General features: G+C 42.8%; 1 protein-coding gene across 1 annotated transcript; it reads left to right on the top strand.

Annotated features, from left to right (window-relative positions):
• Nucleotides 1-5,578: 5,578 nt before the first annotated feature.
• On the top strand, nt 5,579-8,260 carry LOC147429077 (uncharacterized). The gene is made up of 4 exons (XM_086495431.1): nt 5,579-5,855; nt 6,656-7,060; nt 7,127-7,216; nt 7,365-8,260. The coding sequence occupies exons 1-3, from the start codon at nt 5,766-5,768 to the stop codon at nt 7,166-7,168; spliced, it is 537 nt and encodes a 178-aa protein (XP_086351557.1). The 5' UTR covers nt 5,579-5,765; the 3' UTR covers nt 7,169-7,216; nt 7,365-8,260.
• Nucleotides 8,261-22,891: the final 14,631 nt, after the last annotated feature.

The following is a 22,891-nucleotide window of genomic DNA, read 5'->3' as shown; positions in this document are numbered from 1 at the left end:
TCAAGAAAAAGTGCAAACAATTGGAATGAGTCAGTTTGGAATGTCAAGAAAACCATATTGTCAGGTTTGTCAAAGATTTGGTCATGAATATGAAAATTGTTACTATAATCCAGATTTCAAGGAAAGAAGACTTGAGTATATTACTCAAAAACTGAGGGAGGCAGTTGCAAATGTGGTAGCTGCTCAGGGTGCTAACAGGAGATATCAAGGACTTGCACCTCAAACAAGGTTTCAAAACCAAAATCATTGGGTATGCCAGAACAGAGGTCAAAATAATATGCAGCAGTTGCAATGTAATTACTGTGGAGTAGTAGGACATAGACAATGTCCTGATTGTGAACTGTGCTGTAGACACAAAAATGATAGAGTCATTCCTATCATTAGGTACAACAATAACAATAAAAACAATATTAACATGCCTCAGGAATCAACAACCTCCATCTCAGCAGCAACAGAGACCTCCAAGTGAGGCTAATTTGGTAGTGTTCGAGGAATGAATTGAGGAAGAATGGATTTAGGACAAGGTAAGGTTCCTTTAGGAGAAATAGAAAAATTGAACCCGACCCACTTATACATTGAAATTGACCAACGTGGCTATAAGGATCGCCAAAGTGTTAGGGGCTCACAACCCTAACGGGTAATCAATACAAGAATCATGCAGTATAAAGATAAACGAGGCAGGAGACTGCACATTTAATCATAGAACTGCAGAGGGGATGAATAAGAAACACCATAATGAAGATAAGAAAGGACTACATTCACTGTATATTCATCACACCATTGAACTACAGAGCAAAACAACAGTACGACTACAAGAAACTACCAAAAAGTGCATGTCAGTTACATCAAAAAACTACCCCACACCGTATGACCATTCGAATGTTTAAAAACTACCTAAGCATAAAAGTCCTTGTGTAAACAAACCCCTAAGGCTTAAAGCTAAGACCTTAATTACATTAAAAAAGTAAGTGCACTGGCAAATTAGGCACTAATAATCTCTAGCCGACCACATCTCGGATATTTACCATTAGATAACTTGTTTCTTGCTAACACGCCCCCAATGGGGAGGGCCTCCACAAGAACACCTAATGCTTGAAAGATATAGGGAAACACCAGACTTGGCTGAGTCTCTGCGACCACCATTTTTTATCTCGACTTAGCTACCAAGTCTTGTTACATATGATCTCAATCTAGGATTGTGGGAGCAACTATACGTAAAACCTTTTGGTTAAGGAAGTCCACCAATTGGCTAAAATACCTGGCAGGGCCCAATCTCTAAATTAACCTCTTATTAACATCCTCATAACATGGAACCATGAGGTTGTTAACACGTGCACAAAGCTGTTTCCATGCAATTCTGAGACCATTCCTCACCTTGAATCTTCTCTGGCCACCATAAAAGCAACAAGGTGGTTGTTTGAGTCAACAATTTGTTTGATTGAGCTTAACCTTCTTTTGAAGAGGGTTAATTCTTTTTTCCCAAAAAGATAGCAGGGGGTTTTTGAAAAGCAAAACTCCAAAAGCAAGACTTAGCACCTAAAGAATCACGCGTATATCTACCCCTACCATACCATGTTAGAACATTGACAAGCAATTTTTCAAGATTGAACAAGCATATTAGCAATAGATCCACGCATTTTAATAGGAGCCGCAAAAAGAACCATGAAAATACACCACGGCCTTGTCCATCAATGCCCACAACATGACTCTCTCTCTCTCTCTCTCTCTCTCTCTCTCTCACACACACACACACACACACACACACACACACAACCAACTAGGCCCATTTTTTGTTCTTTCTTTCCTTCTTTATGTGAGGTTCTATTGAATTGACTATGATGTCTCTCAATATAGCTTCTCGTGGGTAGGCCTCATGATTTTATCGCTCGTTGGAGCACGGATGTGTGGACAGTGGTATGTAAGAGTCGGGTTGCACCCTACGTGAGCAGGGAGGATGCGTGCAGGTCGCACGTAGAGGGAGTTGAGAGAGAAGAAACAACGTGAGAGTCAATTTTGCTGGTAGTATGCTTTTTATTGGGGGAGCAACTACGAGTAGGGGGTACTGGTTGAAATCAAATCGCAAAAGAAAGGGAATCTAATGAGATTTGAAGAGAGAGATAGAAGGCTGCATATGCCCTCAAATATTATGGATTGCAAGGTTCAGAAGGCGGCAGGTGGGGATACAGTGGAGGGAATGTGAGATGAGGGCAAGGTGGAGAATGCACTGGAGGAAAGGCAAGATGAAGGCCTGAAGGAGGTAGATGGCGGCAGGTGATGGGTATGCTAGTTCTGCACTTGGAGGGAAGATTTGTTTTTTTCTTTTGTAATAAAGTTGGTGCATAGGAGCAGTGGTGCAAGGTCGTTCAAGTGGTTACAACTGTGCAGCAGAGTATATCTCGTGAGTGTGCTGGTTCGAATCATTAGAAGTTCTTTTATAGTTGGAAGCAGCTTGAAATGTTGATGAGGCCATAAGATAGCATCTCAGGAGAAACTAGTCTTGCTTGGTTGGCGTTGCTATAGATCCTAACAGGACATACGCAGATTGACACTGAAGTAAACAGCCGCATTGATGAATTTTCAAAAAAGAGTTGCATGCATGAGATGATTGATTGCCTCTATAACTGTTTGTAAATAATCCAATTTCATGGCATTGATGAATTTTACAAAAAGAATTGCATGTGTAGTTATTACTTTAAACCAAGCGTAGTAAATTTTCTCTTATTTCTCATAGGAAGAGAGAGAGAGAGAGAGAGAGAGAGAGAGAGAGTACTACATGTTGTCACAAGTGGAGGGAGCAAGGATTCTTGGCTATCAATCACAAAACCTAGTGCAAAACATATTTGAGGACAAAAACGTTGGGATAAAGGGATGTCCTCATACTACAACACGGTTAAAAGATGAAATATATAAGATGCATTGCCAAACAAGGACATACGTAGATTCACATCAACCACCTAGAAATAAAGTAAACATATACGGAGTGCATTGAGTACTGTAATACATAACTTGAACTGCCAAACTGTGAGAAACGAATTACATGTCTATTTGAATATATAGATTCAGTGATCGAGATTGAGCATGTACTATTGAGGAAAACATATGGCTAAACTAAACTCAAGGGAGCATTGACAAACTCAAAAAATATAGAAAGCATAAGTTGAACTACAGTACTAACCTGATAATCGTGTACGGGTGTTGTCCAATCGTGCAAGCTAGAGGACAATGTTTGAATCAAGCTACATAAAAAGCCATGTGAATAGTTAAACATTTCGTCTTGCAGTTAGGCACAAAGTGAAAATGTTGAATATACAGTGCTTAGTCATGCAGATGTGCCATACAAAAGTATTGGCACTGTGGTCTCTCCAAAAATTATAAGAAACGGAAGCCGTGCCCTGCCCCGTAGCGTCTATATGTTGCGCCAAGAAAACACATAGTCATGGGGAGTTGGATGCGGAAATCAAACCTTGCAGTGTTGTCCAGTTGGAGTCGCGCTTGTGCAATTGAAACGTCCAATGTTGTGAATATAAGTTTTTTCTACCAGACACAAAACATGCATTAAGTTAAATATAGGAGACGTAGCATATTGATCAAGCTACGATTTATGCCATCCTGTTGACTATGACGTTCTCATTTGCTATCATGTCCACCACCACCCCTGTCTTATAAGGTGGTGGGCTTCTCATCCATAGACGAGAACAACACAGTCGAATCTTTCCAGTACCCTTCTCGTTGCGCGGGCATCACCATGACATACAACAATGAATTAGGGCAGTTGTGGTTTGTCAATAGAAGCATATCAACAGAATGTCCGAGTGCTATAACTCCTTTAACATTTTTTTAGGATCCAATGACAACAACATTGACATTTTCTTCAAGCTCGATTCGGATGGGAACTTCTGTACCATTAGCTTCTTTTTTTTTTAACTCTTTATTTTTTAAATTTTTTGCTCAGACGTCCTCCCTTCAGATGGCCTATCAATTCTTTTCTTTTATAACTGCTCATCGCTTTTTAATAGCGCAACTCATCAAACTCTATCCATCACTGCTCGTCGAACGCAATTGCTCGCCTATAGACAAAACTTTTTCTTCCCCTTTTTGGTGGTTCTCTTTGCTTCCTGCCTTTGTTCCTGCATGTGGAATTTTCCTCTGGAACCTGGCTTCGTCGGTGGCTAAGCTACTATTCGTCTCTTCCTTCCTCCTTTACAGAAGCCCCACCACTCGGTAGCTTGTCTCGCTTTTCTCTCTTCTCGGTCATCCTTGCCAAGCAATCTTCCTCTGATTGCTCTCCCCTTCTCTAGAATTTTGTAGCCCAAAAGCCTGCTCTCTTCTCCAGAAACAAGCCCTGCTAATTGCGTTATCCTGTCCAAAAGCCAGCGTTCTCACTGCTTGGCCCCAACACACTGCTCGGCTCCAATAAAATACTACAATGCCCTTTCCTTGGCTTGTTCTAGAGTTTTGTTGCCTATATTCTCCAACGCTCATCTCCTCCTTTTCCGACCGCTTTGACAGCGTGCATCCTCCTCCTGCTCATGTTGCTTCACCTTTTTACCGAAAGCTTTGACAACGTGTCTCCTCCTCTTTCTATGGTTGTTGCTGACTCCTCGCTCTCATCCTTACACCGTGCTGCTTAGCAGCCCCCTGCCAGGCTCGACTTCCATCTTCTCAACGATGCTTTTTGAAACAAGATAGAAAGATCATGGCACCTATCATGACGGCTTTTCTTTTTTTAAATTTGAAGCACCTGCCACGTGGTGGCTTCTGCGACCAAATAGAGGAAAAAGAGCTTTTGGCTCACCAAGTAACCAGGCAAAACACCTTTCTGCAGAAAAATAGCTTAATACCTAGCTTTTTTAAGGTATAAATAGAACTACAATGGGGCTTCTATAATTGGGAGAAATCGTTGAATTCAGGCCCCTGTCACACTGGGGCAGGCAAGAGGGCAGCCCTGCTTAGGTGGCAAAACACCTTTCTGCATAAAAATAGCTTAATACCTAGGGTAAAGGAGCTAGGTTAGGTACAGTTAAAAAGCAGGGGCCAATTTAGGAAAATTCAAATTGTAATGCTTCAAATTTACATTTGTGCTCAATGATTTTCATTGAATTGGATATCAAATTGTAGCACTCGTGAAGATCTACTCACATATCTATCCATTTCCATCCTCTATTTGCATTATCTCAACAATATATTAGCTTCAAGTTATATACATACTTGTATTGGTCACGTCTTTTTACTGGCTCCTTTACCCTAGCTTTTTTAAGGTATTAATAGAACTACAATGGGGCTTCTATAATTGGGAGAAATCATTGAATTCAGCCCCTGTCACACTGGGGAGGCAAACACCCTCGGGGTGTTCACCACTTGCTCTACCCTGAATTGCCCACAGAGATGTCGCCTCTGATTTCTTGAACCTGTGTGTGATAGCAACCCGGCTGGACCTCCGAAAACCAGATCACTGGGGCAAGTGTCCCAGTCTGACATGGGCCTCACAGGCCCTCACTATTCTCTTCCCCACTCGCAGAGGGTGCGACTCAGCTCTTAAGACTTAACCCAACCTGACGTCTTTCGTATGTAAGGAATTGCCACTTATTTAAATTTTAAACGTTAAAGAGAGGTAGAGCCTGGCCCTGAAACTTTCCCGCCCCAGCATTTGAATTTAGGCGTGCGTTCCACCTTCCAATTTGTACACGTCTTTACTTTTGCATAGGCAACGCTGTGGTTCATCAACTGCACGTGGTTTCTTCCTCATCGCCGCGGCTGCAGCTTATATGGCACACGGGTGGCCTCCACAAACACAATGGCTTCTCAGGTCTATGGAAGCCCAGGAGATCAGCGTGCAGACACCGGATCTAACGGAGGTTATTATTTGTTTTATCTAATCTGGTTCCTCTACAACGCGCTGCAGCTACTTCCTTTTCTTTGTTTTTTAGAAGGTTGCCATTAATGTTTGGGAAAGACTAGTACGTTGCAGCGGTTGATGAAAGTGTGTACGTTATTCACCAGAACTTCGTGCAGAAGTTGATTCTGTATTAACTGCAGCTAGTGACAATGTGCACTTGCAGACTCAGACAATGACAATGCAGAAATTAATGAAGGCCGTTTCGACAGAACTTAGTTCAGAGATTGGTTATTATAGTAACAGCTGTTGATGAAAGTGTGTACCAGAACTTCGTGCAGAAGTTGATTCAGTATTAAATGCAGTTAATGGCAATGTGCACTTGCAGAGGTCAATGAAGGCAGTTTCGACAGTACTAATTAGTTCAGAGATTGGTCATTCTGTTATAGTAAGTCTTTGAGATCTAGCTGATCTAGAAACCCTATTTACGCTCTCTCAAAATCCAGATAGATGCAGTGGATAGGACCGAACGCTTCTTCGTTATCGCTTAACGATCCAGCTTTAGAAATTAAACCATATTTACGCTCTCTCAAAATGCAGATGGATGCAGTGGATTTAGGCCTTGAGGAGACCACGTGATTATTAACTCCTCTTGTGATTCCGTCTTTTTGTTTGCAGAGGGCGATAATGTATAATATCTACTGGGTTTGTGGCTAAATCTGTTCAGCGCCTATATTACTAAGCCGCGATTATGTTCAAATGCTTACTGGCTTTGGCACCTAGAAGCGACAATCATAACATTTACTTGATCTGGACCTGCAGAAAATGGTTGAGGACGCTATGGATTTACTTTATTGCGAGGACGGATCAACTTTTGCCACAATTAAGGACCACCTAATTAGGCATATCTACAAAGGGACACATCCTGAAGACGCGCAGAGATTTGATTATACATTGGAGAGCCGTCTAGAAAGCCTGCTTCTGGAAGATAGCGCTTTACACCTAATTACAAAGTGCACAGGCAACCTCTGGAAGCTCGTGGAGCCGCCTGCTGATGCCAAGTTTACCGACCTTAGACTTGCATTTCTTGATTATGAATTGTTTTTTGATCCAGAGCACATATCGGCGCCCCTCAGCTATGACGAGGAGTATCAGAGAATGAGTATCAGCCCGGCCGAGAGTGGTACGAGGGCCGCTCTGGACACAACAGATTGTGCGTCAGACCTGGTATAGTCGAGCGATTCAGGAGAATATTTCTCAAATGAACGTCAATTAAACCGTTCTTTTGTGCAGGAATTGAATTATAGACGATTCAACAAAGTTCTAGACAATTAGCTGGTTGCATCCTTGCAGTATAAGTACAGCCAGTGGCTTCTGATCATGGTAAATCATTGTGCAGAGAATCCTCACAATTTCGGAGTCGGAAAGTATGGCGAATTTCTCCCCCACCCCCCTCCCTCTCTCTCGTTTAAGGAGATTAACGGTCACATAATTTGTTATCTTTTTAATTAAAGGCAAACCATTTTTGCAGACTTCTCAAAGAAAAGACTGTGTCACTACAACAAAGAGGTTATATATCGTAAGCTGCCTACTGATGCAGCGCTTAACGAGTTGTGCCTTGGAATCTATTAATTGGACGATAATGCCGCCGGCCCTGATGCAGATTACTCGTCAGAATGGTCAAATCCTGTTGAGGGGTCAAGGGGCAGCTGGTACATTGGTTTAATGCATATGAAACTCAGACTGCCAGAAAAGTGAAAATCACACCTGGAAGATGATTCTACACAGTTAATGGTTAAACTTGACCATGACAAAGTTGAGGACAGGATTTGCCGCTTCTTTCGGCGATCAACTCTTCATATGACAGGTCGATGGATGAGCAAATTTCATTGATATCTGTCTTTGGAAGGACGATTTCAAAATTAAATGTCCAAAAGTGAATCCTGGAGGACTCACTAATAAGGGTAATCATATGGTAGAACCTCTACTAGCACGTGAGTGTTATACAAGGGAGGAAAGGTGTATCCATACACAGTTGTCCCCAATATAGGGGGTTAAAAAGGGCTTTTTGATCAAGCAGATGATGCTTCCTAGTGAATCAATCCATCGAGAAGCTGTGAATCTTGTCTTGAAGTAGTATAATGTAGCTAGGAAGACCGTCGACCCGCTTCTCATTGATCAAGAGCCAATCGGTGTGGTCAACGTAAAATTAGATGCTCGGCCTGAACAGCCTCCCTAATCTCAAAAGGTTCTTGCATTCACCTTGCATGCTTCAGCATCCCTTAGGCTCTACCTTCCATGCCATCAAGAGCGCATCTCTTTGCAGCCCTCACTTGCCTTCGCAAACTCGTCAGCATGTCTTGTAGCCTTGAGGTAGCCTTCTTGTGGATGCCTATAAAAGTAAAGCGCCTCTTGGCAGTTTCAAGAATCAAAGGCACTATATAGAAAGCCTTCTTTGGGCTACCTGTTAAAGTCAAGAACCTCTTGGTGTTTACAAGAATCAAAGGCACTATAAAGAAAGAAGAAACTATAGTCTGTGAGAGTGTGCTTACTACCACTCGTGAAGTTTAAACTCTAAAGGCCCAATTTTTTTTGCACGCACACTGTGGTTTGAACGCCTTCACTATCCTAAAAGTGCGTTCAAACTGCACTTTAGAAACCTTCACTTTATCCTCCTTAAGTAGTATCAAGGAAGCAACCATCATCATCAACAACAAAAGCAAGCATCTTCGAAAGAAAATTTGAAGACAAGGTAAACATATGATGTGTACGTTTTAGTGATTCTCAAAGCTTTTCCATCTCATACTTGGTGAAAAATCAATAAATCATGGGCAAGTTTGTATCTTCAAAACTCATTGTGAAAACAAGATATCATGAGTTTTCTTTGCACGAGGTTTTTAAGATACTACCCTTGGCTAATAAATGCTCGAGCAACAAGACTGCCTCGAGCACATCTAGCTCTATTTTCTTACATTTCTATGAGGCTCTTCTTCACCTAGAAACCACCACGACATTGGTTCACTTACCTTCACCTTAGTAAAGACACTTTTCTCACATGTACTCCATCATTGAGAGGCTCTTGAGTATAACTCTGATGACACATCAGGTTCTTATTTTTTGATGGAGCTAGGAACGTTTAGTGAGAGTAGCATTCATGTTGTGTGTGTGTGTGTGTGTGTGTGTGTGTTTTTTTGGGGGTAGGGGGTTTAATCAAAGAGAGTAGACCGTCTAAAAGAAATCTTCAATATGCATTAGAAAAGAAATGTTACAAGCTTTTAATGTAGGCATACAAAGAGGGTGATATTATGGCTACATCATAGGGTGTAACATCACCATATACATCATAATCCTATATGGAAAGTATCTACATCATTATCAGAGGAAAACTCCAGAATCGCCAATAGTGCCGCGGTTTAACAAAGAAAAATAGAGAGAGAATTTTTTGCATGTCTGAGAATGGATATTCAGTAATATGCACAGTAATAGCCGCGATAATATATCGGCAACTATTATCGCGTTTATTACCGTGCTTATTACCGCCATACGGCTTTTCAAAAATAAAGATGCTCATTTGGGCCACCCAAATTTGGGTGGCCCAAATGAGCATCTTTATTTTGTCCTGCATAACAAATATAAATATCAATTGTTTTTTGAGAATTATAAAAAGAATATTTAAATTACAACTCATACTTTACCTTATAAACTGAAATGGAAGTACAGGAAAATACTTTTGAAATATTACAAATAAAGCAAACTTGACAAATGAGTTTTGTATACAAAATATGAGGGTTTTTTGGTGCCACATCTGCACTTGTAAAAGAGTATTATATTACAAATCTCTATCTATCCTAATCCTCCTCATCCTCGTCATTGTCATCGTCCTCGTCTTGAGCTGCATACATTCCCAAGGAGTCCACTATGTAAAAATTTCATATAGCACGTGCGAACAAGAGGTATTTAAATAATCTCTTATAACCTGTATATTTTCAAGTATTTTATGTACCCCTTATGTATGCAATTTTGTAAAAAAAAACTAGCCCTTATGTATGAAAATTTTCATGTTCTCAATTAAAAAACCCTTTATGTAAGTATTTTTTTTGTAAATGTACCTAAATATAAATCCTTTATTTTGTTCGTACGTGCTATCTTACATATTTTCTAGTAATTGCGTGGACACCCCGAGCAAAGTTAATTTAGATAAATCAATAACCCAAAAAAACTTTCAATATAATATTCATTGTCTTATACACTTACCACTTGTAGTGTTCCGACTACTAAGTTGAATTACCCGCGAGAGATATGATGGTTTTACATCAACCATCACCAAGTATCGAACTATGTGTGTCTCTCTCGATACTTACCCATCTCTCTAGTAGGATGACGCAGAGTGATATTTTCCTGAGTTAACATTAACACAAAGGTTTAACGAGCTAAAACACTTTATTATCCAAACTTGCACAATCAAAATGACTTACATATTTATCTTTCCAGGCCACTTTGCCTCCCGAATCATAGTACATGGGAGTTTACCTAGCCCGAGCTTTGCGTTGCTGATTGTGGGATGAGCACGTTGCAACTTGTTCAGTCTTTTCTTGCATTGCCCACTTTCACTCTGTATCTGCTATGTTTCCACCATGATAGTTCCTGTCTGAATTTATGACCTGGTTGACCACTGTGTGTCGCACACTTGATTGCTTTTTTAAAAAAAGTGTTTTGATATACCCCTCCGATCACTATGATGAGAAACGTTGGTCGGGGATATTTGGAGATCGAGTACACATGCTTCCTCGATGTAGCACGCATGATTGGACACTTGTTCCTTTGATTTTATAAAGCAATTCTTATACGTTGAGTGTATAAAAATCTACAGAAGGCACCAAAAAGCTCTATAATGTGTAGTCCCAAATTCAACCTCGCCACCATACTTTACCCTATACTATCACCCATGTGTGTCTGGCATGGGCGCATCTATGTCCTCATCCTCTGTGGTTGGAGTGAGGAGTGGCACACTCCAAAACAAGTGAGTATGTCTCCCTCCACCATCAAAACAAACCTCCCAACAGGAGCCCCAGTCGCTTCCCGTGTAGGAATTGAGGTGCTCAACCCTAAGCGCCATTAGTGGGCTAGGCTATGGTGGATGAAGCCTTAAACTCACCATGATGCTAGGGTTAGGGTTAGAGAAAAAGAAATTAGGGTTATCCTTAAGGCAAGGTCAAGAGCAAAAATAGCCTCTCAAATAGGCTTGGTGCTTCATGCTTCAAGGGCCAGGCCATATCCTCAAAGAGAGAGATACCGCGTCAGTTATCCAAGCAAAGAAAAAGAAGACACGAAGGAAGAGGTCGCAGAATACGGGAAATTCAAAGCCAAGTTCCAAAACAAACATAGGAACAGGAGATGACCCCGTGTATATGAATGACCTCGAGGATGATTCATATTCAGTCGAGACAATGGAGACTAGAACCAATACCACAAAGCGAAAGACCGACAAAGAAAACCGTAACATGGAACCAAATGAAAACCGAATAAGAGAAAACCATAAAGAGCCTCTGAAAACATCACAAGTGTTTCCAAATCCAATCCAAGACCCCCAAGATAAACCGCAGGGGCAAAAACGGAAGAATCGAAAGAAGAAGATTGGGACGTACCCAAACCCAGTAGACGAGATTGAGCAGGTGAAACATCTAAGAGATTTAGTGGAGGAGACTCAAAGGAAACTAGAACCAGAACCCATGCATGTCAAAATTCATGACACAGTGTTTCCCACGCAAGTTCATCCACCCCACATGAACCATAGACCATTAGCCATATCTAGTATCATCCAAGAAGGGAGTGAGGACGGGACATCAGAAAGTGAGCATACACCTTTCTTGTTGGAAAGGATGTTTAAACGAAGGAATACCTGATCCCATTGAGGAATATGAGATTCCATCCTCACCAGTTCCTAGTCAAGGACCTACACCCTGCAAAATGCCAATGAATGTTGCCAAACTAGTGGACTTCATGTCTTCTGAGGTCCGAACCACGATCATAGCAAAGCTGTATGGAGATCCTGAGTTATTCCTTGCACTTCGAGCATTCCTTAACGGAGAGCTACGAACGGGATTACCGCAGTTTGCACAACCAAATAGGCCTGACTCGATTATGATTGATGAGGAAAATCATGTGCAATCACTTGACTTAGATGGACACGAGTCTGTGATCGAGGTACCCATTAACGAATTAGGGCAGTATTTTGAAGGCGACGAGTCTAATGCGACCCTACCCATCACTACCAAGGGATTGACTATAAAGGGAATTCTTGATGGTGGTGCGGGAGTTAGCATCGTTACAAAAGATTGTTGGGAATCCATGGGAAAACCCCGCCTCAGTGTTACTAACATTGTGGTAAAGATGGCAAATGGTACCATAGCCAAACCTATGGGGATGCTCAAGGATCTTAAGATCAAAGTTCTAGGACACAAGGTACGACATACGTTAATTGTAATGGATTTCTCTAAACACCTTATGTCATATGAAATGATTTTAGGATGACCATTCATGAGGGAAGCACAAATGGTTCATGATTGGTCTAAAAATCATATCTATTTGCAATTCCAAGACTCTGTCCTTAGAGTGGATTTGGTGACTGGTAAGGTACACCCCTTAGGGAGTAAAACCATTATTGATCATCGCTCTGACACCACAGTTCACTCGGCCCCACTACAATATTGTTACACTTGTAAGAAGGATACAGACATTGGCCAAGATTCTCCTTATATGGATATCCTACCTGGGATGATTGAGTCGGACAATGTGGATTGGGTCCACCTAGCAGCAACCATACACACTTGGGGAAATAGGGGGACGACCTGGGTAACACCTGAGGGGGATGAAATGCCTGTACCCTTAAATATGCTACAAGCAATGCATATCGCTTCCGACAAGACTCATCCTAATGTCACGAAGAAAACATACAAGTGGGTCCCTAAAGCTTCCTTAGTGACCATAGCTAGTGCTAAAAAATAGAAGCCTTGTAAGAAACATACCACTCGCTCCAAGAAAAGTAAGAAAACGTTGCGATGGATCCCTAAACGACTATTGGAAGCCCAAGGCTACTATCAAGGAAATGATCAAATCTGGGTGCCAAAACGTAGATTGTGCTCTTACCTATCACCTGACCCAAGTGAGCCCAATCCCGTAGCTCCAAAACGAATCAATGATCGTGGAAAGGGAAAGATCACAGAATGCTACACACCCGCTCCCGAGCTAGTTTGGGTACCAAAGAAAGAACGATTTGTTCCACCTAGCTCAGGAAGGGGGGAGTCCCATGAAGCTTCTAGCTCCTCATGTAATACATCCATAGAGGTAAAAGCCTCTACAAAGCCTCCATCTATAGTAGTGGACCTCCATGAAGCTACAAAAGAATCCACACCTCCCAGTGTTCAAGAATCACCTGATGAACCACTTCAAGTTCGATCCTGGGAGAGTACCTTACCACCCTTGCAACTTGACGAGGCACCTAGGGTAATAGAAAACTACTGGGCAAAAATCCTCACCTATTACCAACTGGAACAATTGGTTTCAAAGGGTGACAAGCTCATTTCAAACGGTATGATCTACCCAAGGAAGGGGGGAGTGTTTGTGAACACCCATCATTCATTTGTTTCCCTCTCAACCTTTTTCCCTGACCTCTCAATCACCAATCTTAGGGAATGTACATATAAAGCTTTATACTCACAAAAAAAAATAAAAATAAAGAGCAAGAGCAATTAGCAAACGAGTATGCACATTAAAAGTCAAAACATTGACTCAGACCTACACATGTCACATCTGGTACAGTGAAACAGAAACCTATGCCATAAAACACCTTTGATCCTCATCACTTGAGTGATGGAGGGTAGGTAAGATTAGTACGATAGGAGTGTTTCTGTTTTAGAGTTGAGAGATTAGCGAAGTTCTCTTTTCCCACTAATGTGCCTCCTGGAGGTATTCCTTTTGTTTCCTAGTGTGTACAGGAGCGTGTTGCTATTGATAGGATTTGGACCTTCATGGAACCTTTCTCTCGTTCACACTTCAAATCAAGCGCGACCATCAACACAAACAGGTGTTTTATGTCCATTAGCATTGCCCTTATCTTTTTGCATCCATGTTTGTCTACTTTGATTGTGATTGGTAGCATAATATTCAGCGCATTTGCTTAGTATCAAACATTTAATTCAATGTAATGTTTTGTCATAATCACTTGTCTAGGTTTAAAAATCAAGCAGTCCAACTAAGCTAGTTTGACCAAGTTAGGTGTTAGAGATCTTCTCTTAATACCATGGGGAATGCCTTCCTAATAAGCAATGGTCACTTAGGTTCTTAATCCGATTTAGGCAGCATTGTATGAAATGTACTAGGGATTTCTAGGGGGCTTAACCCTATTGACCTTTAGCTTAAGTATTATAAACTAATGTGATGAGCCTGGGGAGGGTAACAGTGTTATATGACCTCCCAAAGTTACAAAATTAAAATGCTGAAAATGAACAAACAAAAAATCAAAGTGCCACAATGTAAAATTTTAAGCTAGAAGAGAAATCTCAGCTTGATTTGGTACTTCACTCACATGTATTGCCTATGGTACTTGAGCCCTAGAGGTTCCCAGTGTGGGCGCTTTTCCTTGAAAAGCAAAAAACCCAAGGCATACAAAATAAGCACACACATCATAATTGAATCAATGTGAAAAGACTTTGGGGGGCCAAAGAAAAAGTAATCAGTCAGGCAATGATTTCATGATAAATTCCTTTTATCGTAGCTTAACTACAAAGTCTTCTAGGTATAGCCTCTAGTCAGCCCTCGAACATGAATACTTGGCTCTCGCGATTAAACAACTTAATTGACCAGTGAAAATTAAGAAGCTTACCCATGGTATTAATATTCGATATCTAGTGCCTTTCGACCGTCAAATTAGCGACCCCAGACTTGTTTAATTTTTTACCTTTACATCTGTTTATGCATTTGATTACATTGCAATTTAATGTTCATTGCTAACAAATTGTTTGAAATTCTTTTACCAATCAATTTGTCTACCTAAAACTGCATATGCTTTTTAAGAGAATGCAATTACTGTGCCAATGTTGTTTGATTTTGCAGTTATTGAAGAAGGCTACGCACATCCATGTCGACTGCTCTTCCACCTCGACGAACCAGCTTCAACTGAATAGCTTCTGAGGACGGAATCTACATCAGGAAGGGGGGCATGTTAACCCTCACGGCTCACGGACACCCCATCACCTACGATGGACGTGTATTATGTATTTGGTAGAGTCAGGTACCGGGCTTGTCGGACCAATAGGAAAAGGGTAAGGGTGATCGCCGATGAGAGGCGCACTCTAACTGGGACATTCAAGGGATTAGTTGGCTAAGCATGGGCGCCCAAGTGTGAATGGGGTGAGCTCATATAAAAGCCAACTAAACCTAAAATTCACTCATTCTCTCATTTGTGCAATAGAAGAGTGCTCTTGCTCCATCTCCATCTCCATCTTCTTCTTCTTCACCTCCTTGTGTGTGTGTGTGTGTGTGTGTGTGTGTGTGAGAGAGAGAGAGAGAGAGAGAGAGAGAGAGAGGGAGAGTGTGTGTGCGATCGAGCATTACGAAGGCACGGCGGCGGCGAAGCGGTTGAGAGCGGCACGACTGCAACTTCTTCTTCATCGCGGCGAGGAATCCACCACGAAGGCGAGCGTAGAGCAGTGAGTGACACACCCTTTGCTCTCTTGAGCTTGCTAGTTTAGGCTTGTTGTGTGCTTGGAGCCATTTGTGGCTCGCACACGGTGTATTGGCAAGTCCCTTGCTTCGACAGTGCTGCAAGGAGCGCACAGCGGCGTCTGCATAATATTGGTGTATTGCTTCTTGCATATTTCGAACTTCTTCTTTAGTCTGATTGTGGCATTGCGTCATTTCTTTAATGCGAGCCTCTTCGAACTCGTCAGCTCTCGCCGCTTTCTCTTGTGCGTCTGTTTACCGAGATTATAATATGTTGGATGGCCATTACAGAAAAATGTCGCACATCGTTGCTGGTGTAGTTATGTAATCGAAGTTCCTATAGAAGCATGATACAGACTTCTGTTGCTTCATACATACGTTGCAGCAAATAATAAAACAACAGATTACTTACGTTCGGTATATCCATAATTTGACTGATAAGCAACACGGCATTCAAACAGGTTCGCCAGCCACAGCTATAGTCATCAGTCTGCGTGGGCACGGTTACCCGTTCATGCTTGACTACATTTTCTAAATCATGTTCTAACAAAAGATGCTCTACACAACATACAAGTTTTTTCGCGGCACTACATACATAACCACTTGAGTCAGCAACACATTGCAAAGAGACACTACACTGCTTTCCAAATGTACCGAAATGGACCTTACGTTTTTACACGACTGTGAAACGCCCTGCTTTGTCCGGAGTTTGCATAGTAAACAATCTTAGCTTCCATGTCAAATAACATCAGACTCCAATGATCACTACAAAGACACCATCAAAGATGAGGAGAGATTCGCAATGCAAGATGTTTTTTACAAGGCAAGAAAATACTCACGATTGATTGTACGCAGTGACCAGAAAGCGCGCTAGATCAAAGTTGACTCTGCTAAACCAGTTCATCAGACTCAAAAAGGAAACTGAGTTGTTTTGCAGATAAGGCGATATCAGCGGATCTATTACGTATACTTTCTCTTGAACCTCAGGGGGCAGAAGCGAGACAGCATGGCTAACATGAACAAATGGCAAAGATTAGACTTGAACATCAATTGAGTCAATACCGAGCGAGTCTGGCAGCTATCGAATTCCATACGCCACTGATTCGCTTGGTATTGATCCATGTCTTGGTTGAAATGAAGAAGAACTTGACGACTGCCGCAAAGACATGGGTCAATACCGAGCGAGTCAGCGGCGGATTCCAATTCCATAAGCAAACTGACCCGCTTGGTATTGACCCATGTCTTTAAGGTAGTGAACCATTATAAAGAAAAACTTGGCAACCTGCCAACCACAGAGACATGGGTCAATACCGAGCGAGTAGTACCAAAATCCAATTTCATTAGCCACTGTCTCGCTTGGTATTGACCCTTGTCTCGGTAGAGACCCATTTAATGAGCATAAGAATTAAAGAGCATGAGAATTACCACAAAGCAACATTGACGACCTCATTTGTTGCGAGTGAGTCAGTGAAATTGCGCATGCACATGAAGTCTACATTATCGAGGTTGGTAATGCATGCCTCCTCTGACCTTGCAGGCAGCTGTATGTGCGCATGCAGAGGCGCTGAGCTCAACAAAATTCTCAACTCCTCTTCATTCTCTTCGTTGATTTGCTCTAAAATAATTGACTCATCCGATACGTTGGATGGCCCTTCTGATGCAGAGCCTTGCCCTTCCCTTTCTTGAGCTGGCTCCTTGGCTGCCTCAGGCTCCTCCCTAACAGCCTCAGGCTCCTCAGGCTCCTGAACATTTTCCTTCAATATTGGTTGCTCCATAGATGCCTCAGGCTCCACCCTGACCTGGAAGCAGCCCATCGTAGCGAAAACGATGGGCTACGAAGAGTATCAAAATCCCGCGGCATGATAGTGACGCGGTGTGCATGGGCAGCCAGGATGTATCCATCACTGAAGAATTCCACGAGGTAGTCTTCAGCAATTTCTTGAAGGCAGAGGAGTGCACTGCTGGCCCATCGCATGCCGACTCTCCACTGCTCGCAAATCTCCCGCACTACTCGCTGGAAAGGGATACGTGGAATAGTAGCTTGAACGTGTCGTTCTATCCTGCGCAGCTCTTGCAATACACCTCTGTGCGCCTCATATCGGCGTCTTCTTGCTTGAGCATTCAAAGATTCACCTTTTGCCCTCCTAGCGCAGGCCTTTACATGAGGCATCACTACAAATACAATAACACCAAAAGACAATTCATTTGTCAGCACAAGGGACTTCAGATTTAAGAAAAGGTCAGTACCAAGCGAAAACATGGATAGAAAAGAGTTGCCTTGTCTTATTCGCTCAATATTGACCTTAGAAAATAGTAATGGTAGACTTGACTTATATTTTCTGAGGTCACTACCGAGCGAATAGGTGCATAGGAAAGAGTTTGCCTTGCCTTATTCGCTCAATAGTGACTTCAAAAAAAGTAATAGCAGATATCACTTACATTTTCTGAGATCACTACCAAGCGAACAGGTTTGCAACCCCTGCAACAAAATACCTTATTCACTGGGTAGTGACCTCAGAAAAGTGTACAAGCAAGTGAACAGGTTTGCATCCGCTAATACAAAATACCAATGTGAAGGAGATCTTAAATCGATGCGGTTCTAACTGTCATGTCGTTCCCTCCCATCACCTCCCCTAATATCGAGGGGATGGTACCATTGATTCTCTCTCCCACGTCCACCTCTCATGAAACCTCATGGAAGTACCACCCCTCACAGACCACTCACTCATAAGCCAGAGCCCAGGCTCTACTTTTTAGGCATGTCTGAAAGTCTATTTAAGAAGCAGTTTTTCCAGAACCTCCCTCAGGGTTTCGCAGAACAACTAAAAGAAGCTTGGATAGTGGCGATGTCTTTCCAAGGTATACTCCCGCAACGCCAGCAACACCGCATCCGGGCCCTCCTCATGAGGTCCCCCCGTGGCCCTCCCCCGATGTTACCTTTAATGTTCTCGACCGTCACAGCTCGGGAGTGGCTGTTGTCAACACGAGAGTCAATTCTCGAGGTAAGCCACTGGTAATTCTTTGCTTTCTGCTCCCAATTTCCAAGCTCCTAGTTTGAAAATCTTACTTGCTAAATGCTCTGTGCAGGATGCTAGCCTGAAGCTGCAGCAAATGCTGATCGTCAGGTAGAGGGTCTCAATCCTTAAAGACTCTCTGGAAGCAAGAAGGCCTGAAGACATGCAGCGATTGCTTGCCGAGAATGGCTCTATGGAGGCAATCATTAATTGGCTTCAGGAAATGAAGGATGAAGTGCTTGAGCTAGCCAGTAAATATGAGGAAGCCATTAACTTTGCAAACAGGCTTTGCGAAGAGATAGCCTGGCTGTGAAGAAACCCCCGGAAATTAATAGGCCACTCTTTGTAAAGTCTGAAGTGTTTTCTAACTCAAACCCGGTGTTCAGTTGTAATTTTTTTTCTTTCTTATAAAATCAAAAGGCGTATTTGGCAAAAGAAAACCCTAAATCCGCAACAAGCAGGGGTTACCTTCCCCTTATTTGCTTAGTATTGACCTCTGTACTAGCAGACATCACTTAACTTTTCTTTTGGTCAGTACCAAGCGAATAGGGCCCTTCGGACTAAGTGACCTTACCTTATTCACTTGGTACTGACCAACTACACAAAATACAAGCGCACGGGAGTGAAATCAAAACGCGTATTTGGAAAAAGAAAGCCTAAATCCACAACAAGCAGGGGTTACCTTCCCCTTATTTGCTTAGTATTGACCTCTGTACTAGCAGACATCACTTAACTTTTCTTTTGGTCAGTACCAAGCGAATAGGACCCTTTGGACTAAGTGACCTTACCTTATTGCTTGGTACTGACCAACTACACAAAATACAAGCGCACGGGACCGAAATCAAAACGCGTATTCGGCAAAAGAAAACCCTAAATCCGCATCAAGCAGGGGTTACCTTTCCCTTATTTGCTTAGTATTGACCTCCGTACTAGCAGACATCACTTAACTTTTCTTTTGGTCGGTACCAAGTGAATAGGGCCCTTCGGACTAAGTGACCTTACCTTATTCGCTTGGTACTGACCAACTACAAAAAATACAAGTGCACAGAAGGGTAGTAAGTAGCATACCTCTTCATCATTGTGTGTAGAGTTCCACGTCGTTGAAGCACTGCTAAACAAGAGTAAGAGAAGGAGGATACGCAAGAGTAAGAGGTGATGGAGTTTGCTTACCGCGTAGCGTCGATGGGGGTAGAGTTAATTGAAATGATGCGCAATAGAGGACGCGAAAAGAGGCAGAATAGTTGAAACTTGAGATGTTTGGTGGGGGTAATGCTTCAACTTAGAATGCTTACCTCGGGGAGGGTGACAACTTCACTTATGCACGAGATTGCGGTTGGTAAATCGTCCTGCATGGGAATCTAAGACCATTTAATACTGGTTGCCCTTGAGAGCGCAACCCACGTGCCTTTTTGAGTGACCGTTAAGGGTCAGACAGACGCCAATCACCCTTGCAGTCGCCATCTCCATCTCCATCTCGCACCTTCTGCTTGGCCAGCTCTCGTGCCTTTGCCTTTTCTGTGCCCTTTCCCTTGGCCACCTCTCGTAATCCTGCGTTTAGAGTCAGACGCCGATCGCCCTTGCATTCGCCATTGCCTTTGCATTTTCGCGCTCTTCCCCTTGGCCAGCTCTCGTGATCCTGCATTGAGTGACCTCCACTGGGTCGAGTCCTTTGCTGCCGCGTCGCCATCGCCATCGCCCCCCTCTGGTTCTTGCTGTCGGTGGCCTGCGACATCACCATCCAACTCGGCGCCATTGGATATTGTAGAGACAGGTTCTTTCTCCCTGCCTCTCCCCTTCCCGTGTGTTGTTAATTGTGTGCGCACCAAAGCCACTGCGTTACGGTAAAAACGCATGCATGGTTGGAATAATTACTCATTATGTGACCGTATCGCATTCATGGTTGGAATAATTACTCCTTATGTGACCGTGCCTGAGGTTTTTTTTTTTCATAAAGGGCGTGAGAAGATTTATATTAGAGAGAGAAAATAATTACATGATGCGCATAGTGAGTTTGGGCATAGTGAGTGAGTAGGCCTATAAATCTATCACTGATAACATAATATGCTCTGTTCTTATCCACATGTTCTGAATGCCACAAGACAGAACCAAGCGAATAGGGCCCTTCGGAGATTCTTGGGGGCCCTGCTCGCTTGGTACTGACTCAACTAACGTCACCACTTATGACATTAGCGAAAGGGACATAACCCGTTGATAGGGCCATTCGGTGATTCTTGGGGGCCCTACTCCATTGGTTCTGACTCAACTATTGTCAACTCTTATGACATCAGCACACGGGACAGAACCAAGCGAATAGAGTCCTTCGGAAATTCTTGGGGGCCCTACTCGCTTGGTTCTGACTCAACTAACGTCGACTCTTATGACATTAGCACACGGGACAGAACCAAGCAAAGAGGGTCCTTCGAAAATTCTTGGGGACCCTACTCGCTTGGTTCTGACTCAACTAACGTCACCTCTTATGACATTAGCGCACGGGGCCGAACCAAGCAAAATAGGACATTGAGGGGTACTCGAGGCCCAACATTCGCTTTGTTATGACACCAAATAGTTTTGGCTTTCTTTTTCTTTCAATCATGGGGATCATAGTCCTGGAGACAGACGTGAGCGAGGATACATGTGAAGAAAAACTATTCACATTCTTATATAACGCCCGTGATCATCACCGTGCACCAGAACTATCAGGAATGTTCAATGTAGAGTTTTCTATACAGAGGATTATAGATTGCTCCTTTGAGTACCTACAAAACCATTTGCAACAGTATGAGGCAGTCACTTGTGACAATTCCATGACAGTTGATGGCATGAAATATGTGCACCCTCCCGACCTTGACCCTGACAAGGGTGCTTCAAGGAGACTGAATCGCTGTCTTGAAAAGTGTCCCTCCAATGCACTGCTTGTACAAGACAGGTGTATGAAGCACTTAAAAAAATGTCACTTATTGGAATTCTACCATGGGTTTGTCTGTTACTTATACTTGCACAGACGGGTGAGTCAGAGACTTCGCAGTCAACAACTTTCGGTAGTTGTCCATTCGCGTCGGAGGAAGAGGTAGAGGATGTGGAGGTGCAATTCAACCCAGAAGAAGACCTGGAACAGGTACAAAAGGAAACATTTGATGCGGGCTTAACTCTTGTTTCTCTTGCGGATGCAACAATAGGGTGCAAGCAAGAAAGCCCAAGTATGGAAGCGACTTTGCCTCTGAATTGTGCTCCTAGCTTTGCTATGGCGGGCGACACCCACTATGTTCTGCTCACAGATATCATGCATGAGCTCAATATACGGGAGGACTACTGCCTAGCGGCAATTGAAAATTTTTGTGAGGCAGACATGGGGTTTGTGGACGATGATGGAGTGGACCAACATCTTATTGCTGACACAGCTGTCCGCGACTCACAGTTCACTTCAGGGTAGCAAACTGATTAAAGATAAGTTCAATGAGGCGAAGTCTGGAGAGGCCAATTTGCCAACAGATGAACAGTTTGAATTGACAAAAAAACAACTCGGCTTGGAAAACATGGGTAGACACGTGGCACCCGAATATCATGTAATGAATAGTTAGTCTATTCACTTGTGGGGGAGGTCGACGCTGGAAATGGACGAGAATCAGATGGTAACTTTTGTCATGCATTCAGATGGTATTAGAGATGGCCGAGTGCTAAAATATCATGAACATTTTTTTTTACTGCCAGGTGCTAGTGTATGACGATAGTTTCCTTAGAAGAGCGGGAGCCTCACGTCAAGGGCTTGTCACTGGAGTCCAAGGCAAGGATGCGGCGTTGTCTCACTACATCGGGCATTTCAACCACAAAAAGGTTTGTAGAAACAATTCAAGTACTTGACAATTGTACTCATCTCACTTACGGCCCATAAACTCATTGCAATTATTATGTAGATCATAATATACCACAAGGAATACTCTGATGACAATGCAAAGTTCCCACTGTTTGCAATGAAAGTTATTACAAGATTGTGTGGTGGGCACCCCCTCCCACTAAACGCAGAAAGAGTAATTCTGATTGAAAAACAGTTTTCTCTACGTGTATTTGGCATTGGGTATGGGTGCCAGGCACTCAGAGCCCCCTATTTCATGTCCTACACAGCTCAGGCTCTGGCTGCAGGGGTTGAAGACCCAGAAAGCTTAGATCCATACAATAAGCGGCTGTTTCTGAGGGAAAGAAGACGCATGATGCCCGTGGGGATGCTGCCATCAACAGAGGAACGAGCTCGTAGCTTGAACAAGTTGTGGGCCTTCAAACCAATGTCTCCATGTTAAGATAAGTTGTAGGTAGGACAACAAGATTATAA

The sequence above is a fragment of the Adiantum capillus-veneris genome, chromosome 22 (assembly GCF_014529385.1).
Source record: "Adiantum capillus-veneris isolate H3 chromosome 22, ASM1452938v2, whole genome shotgun sequence".
NCBI lineage: Eukaryota > Viridiplantae > Streptophyta > Polypodiopsida > Polypodiales > Pteridaceae > Adiantum > Adiantum capillus-veneris.
This window is presented reverse-complemented; position numbering and strand designations above follow the sequence as displayed.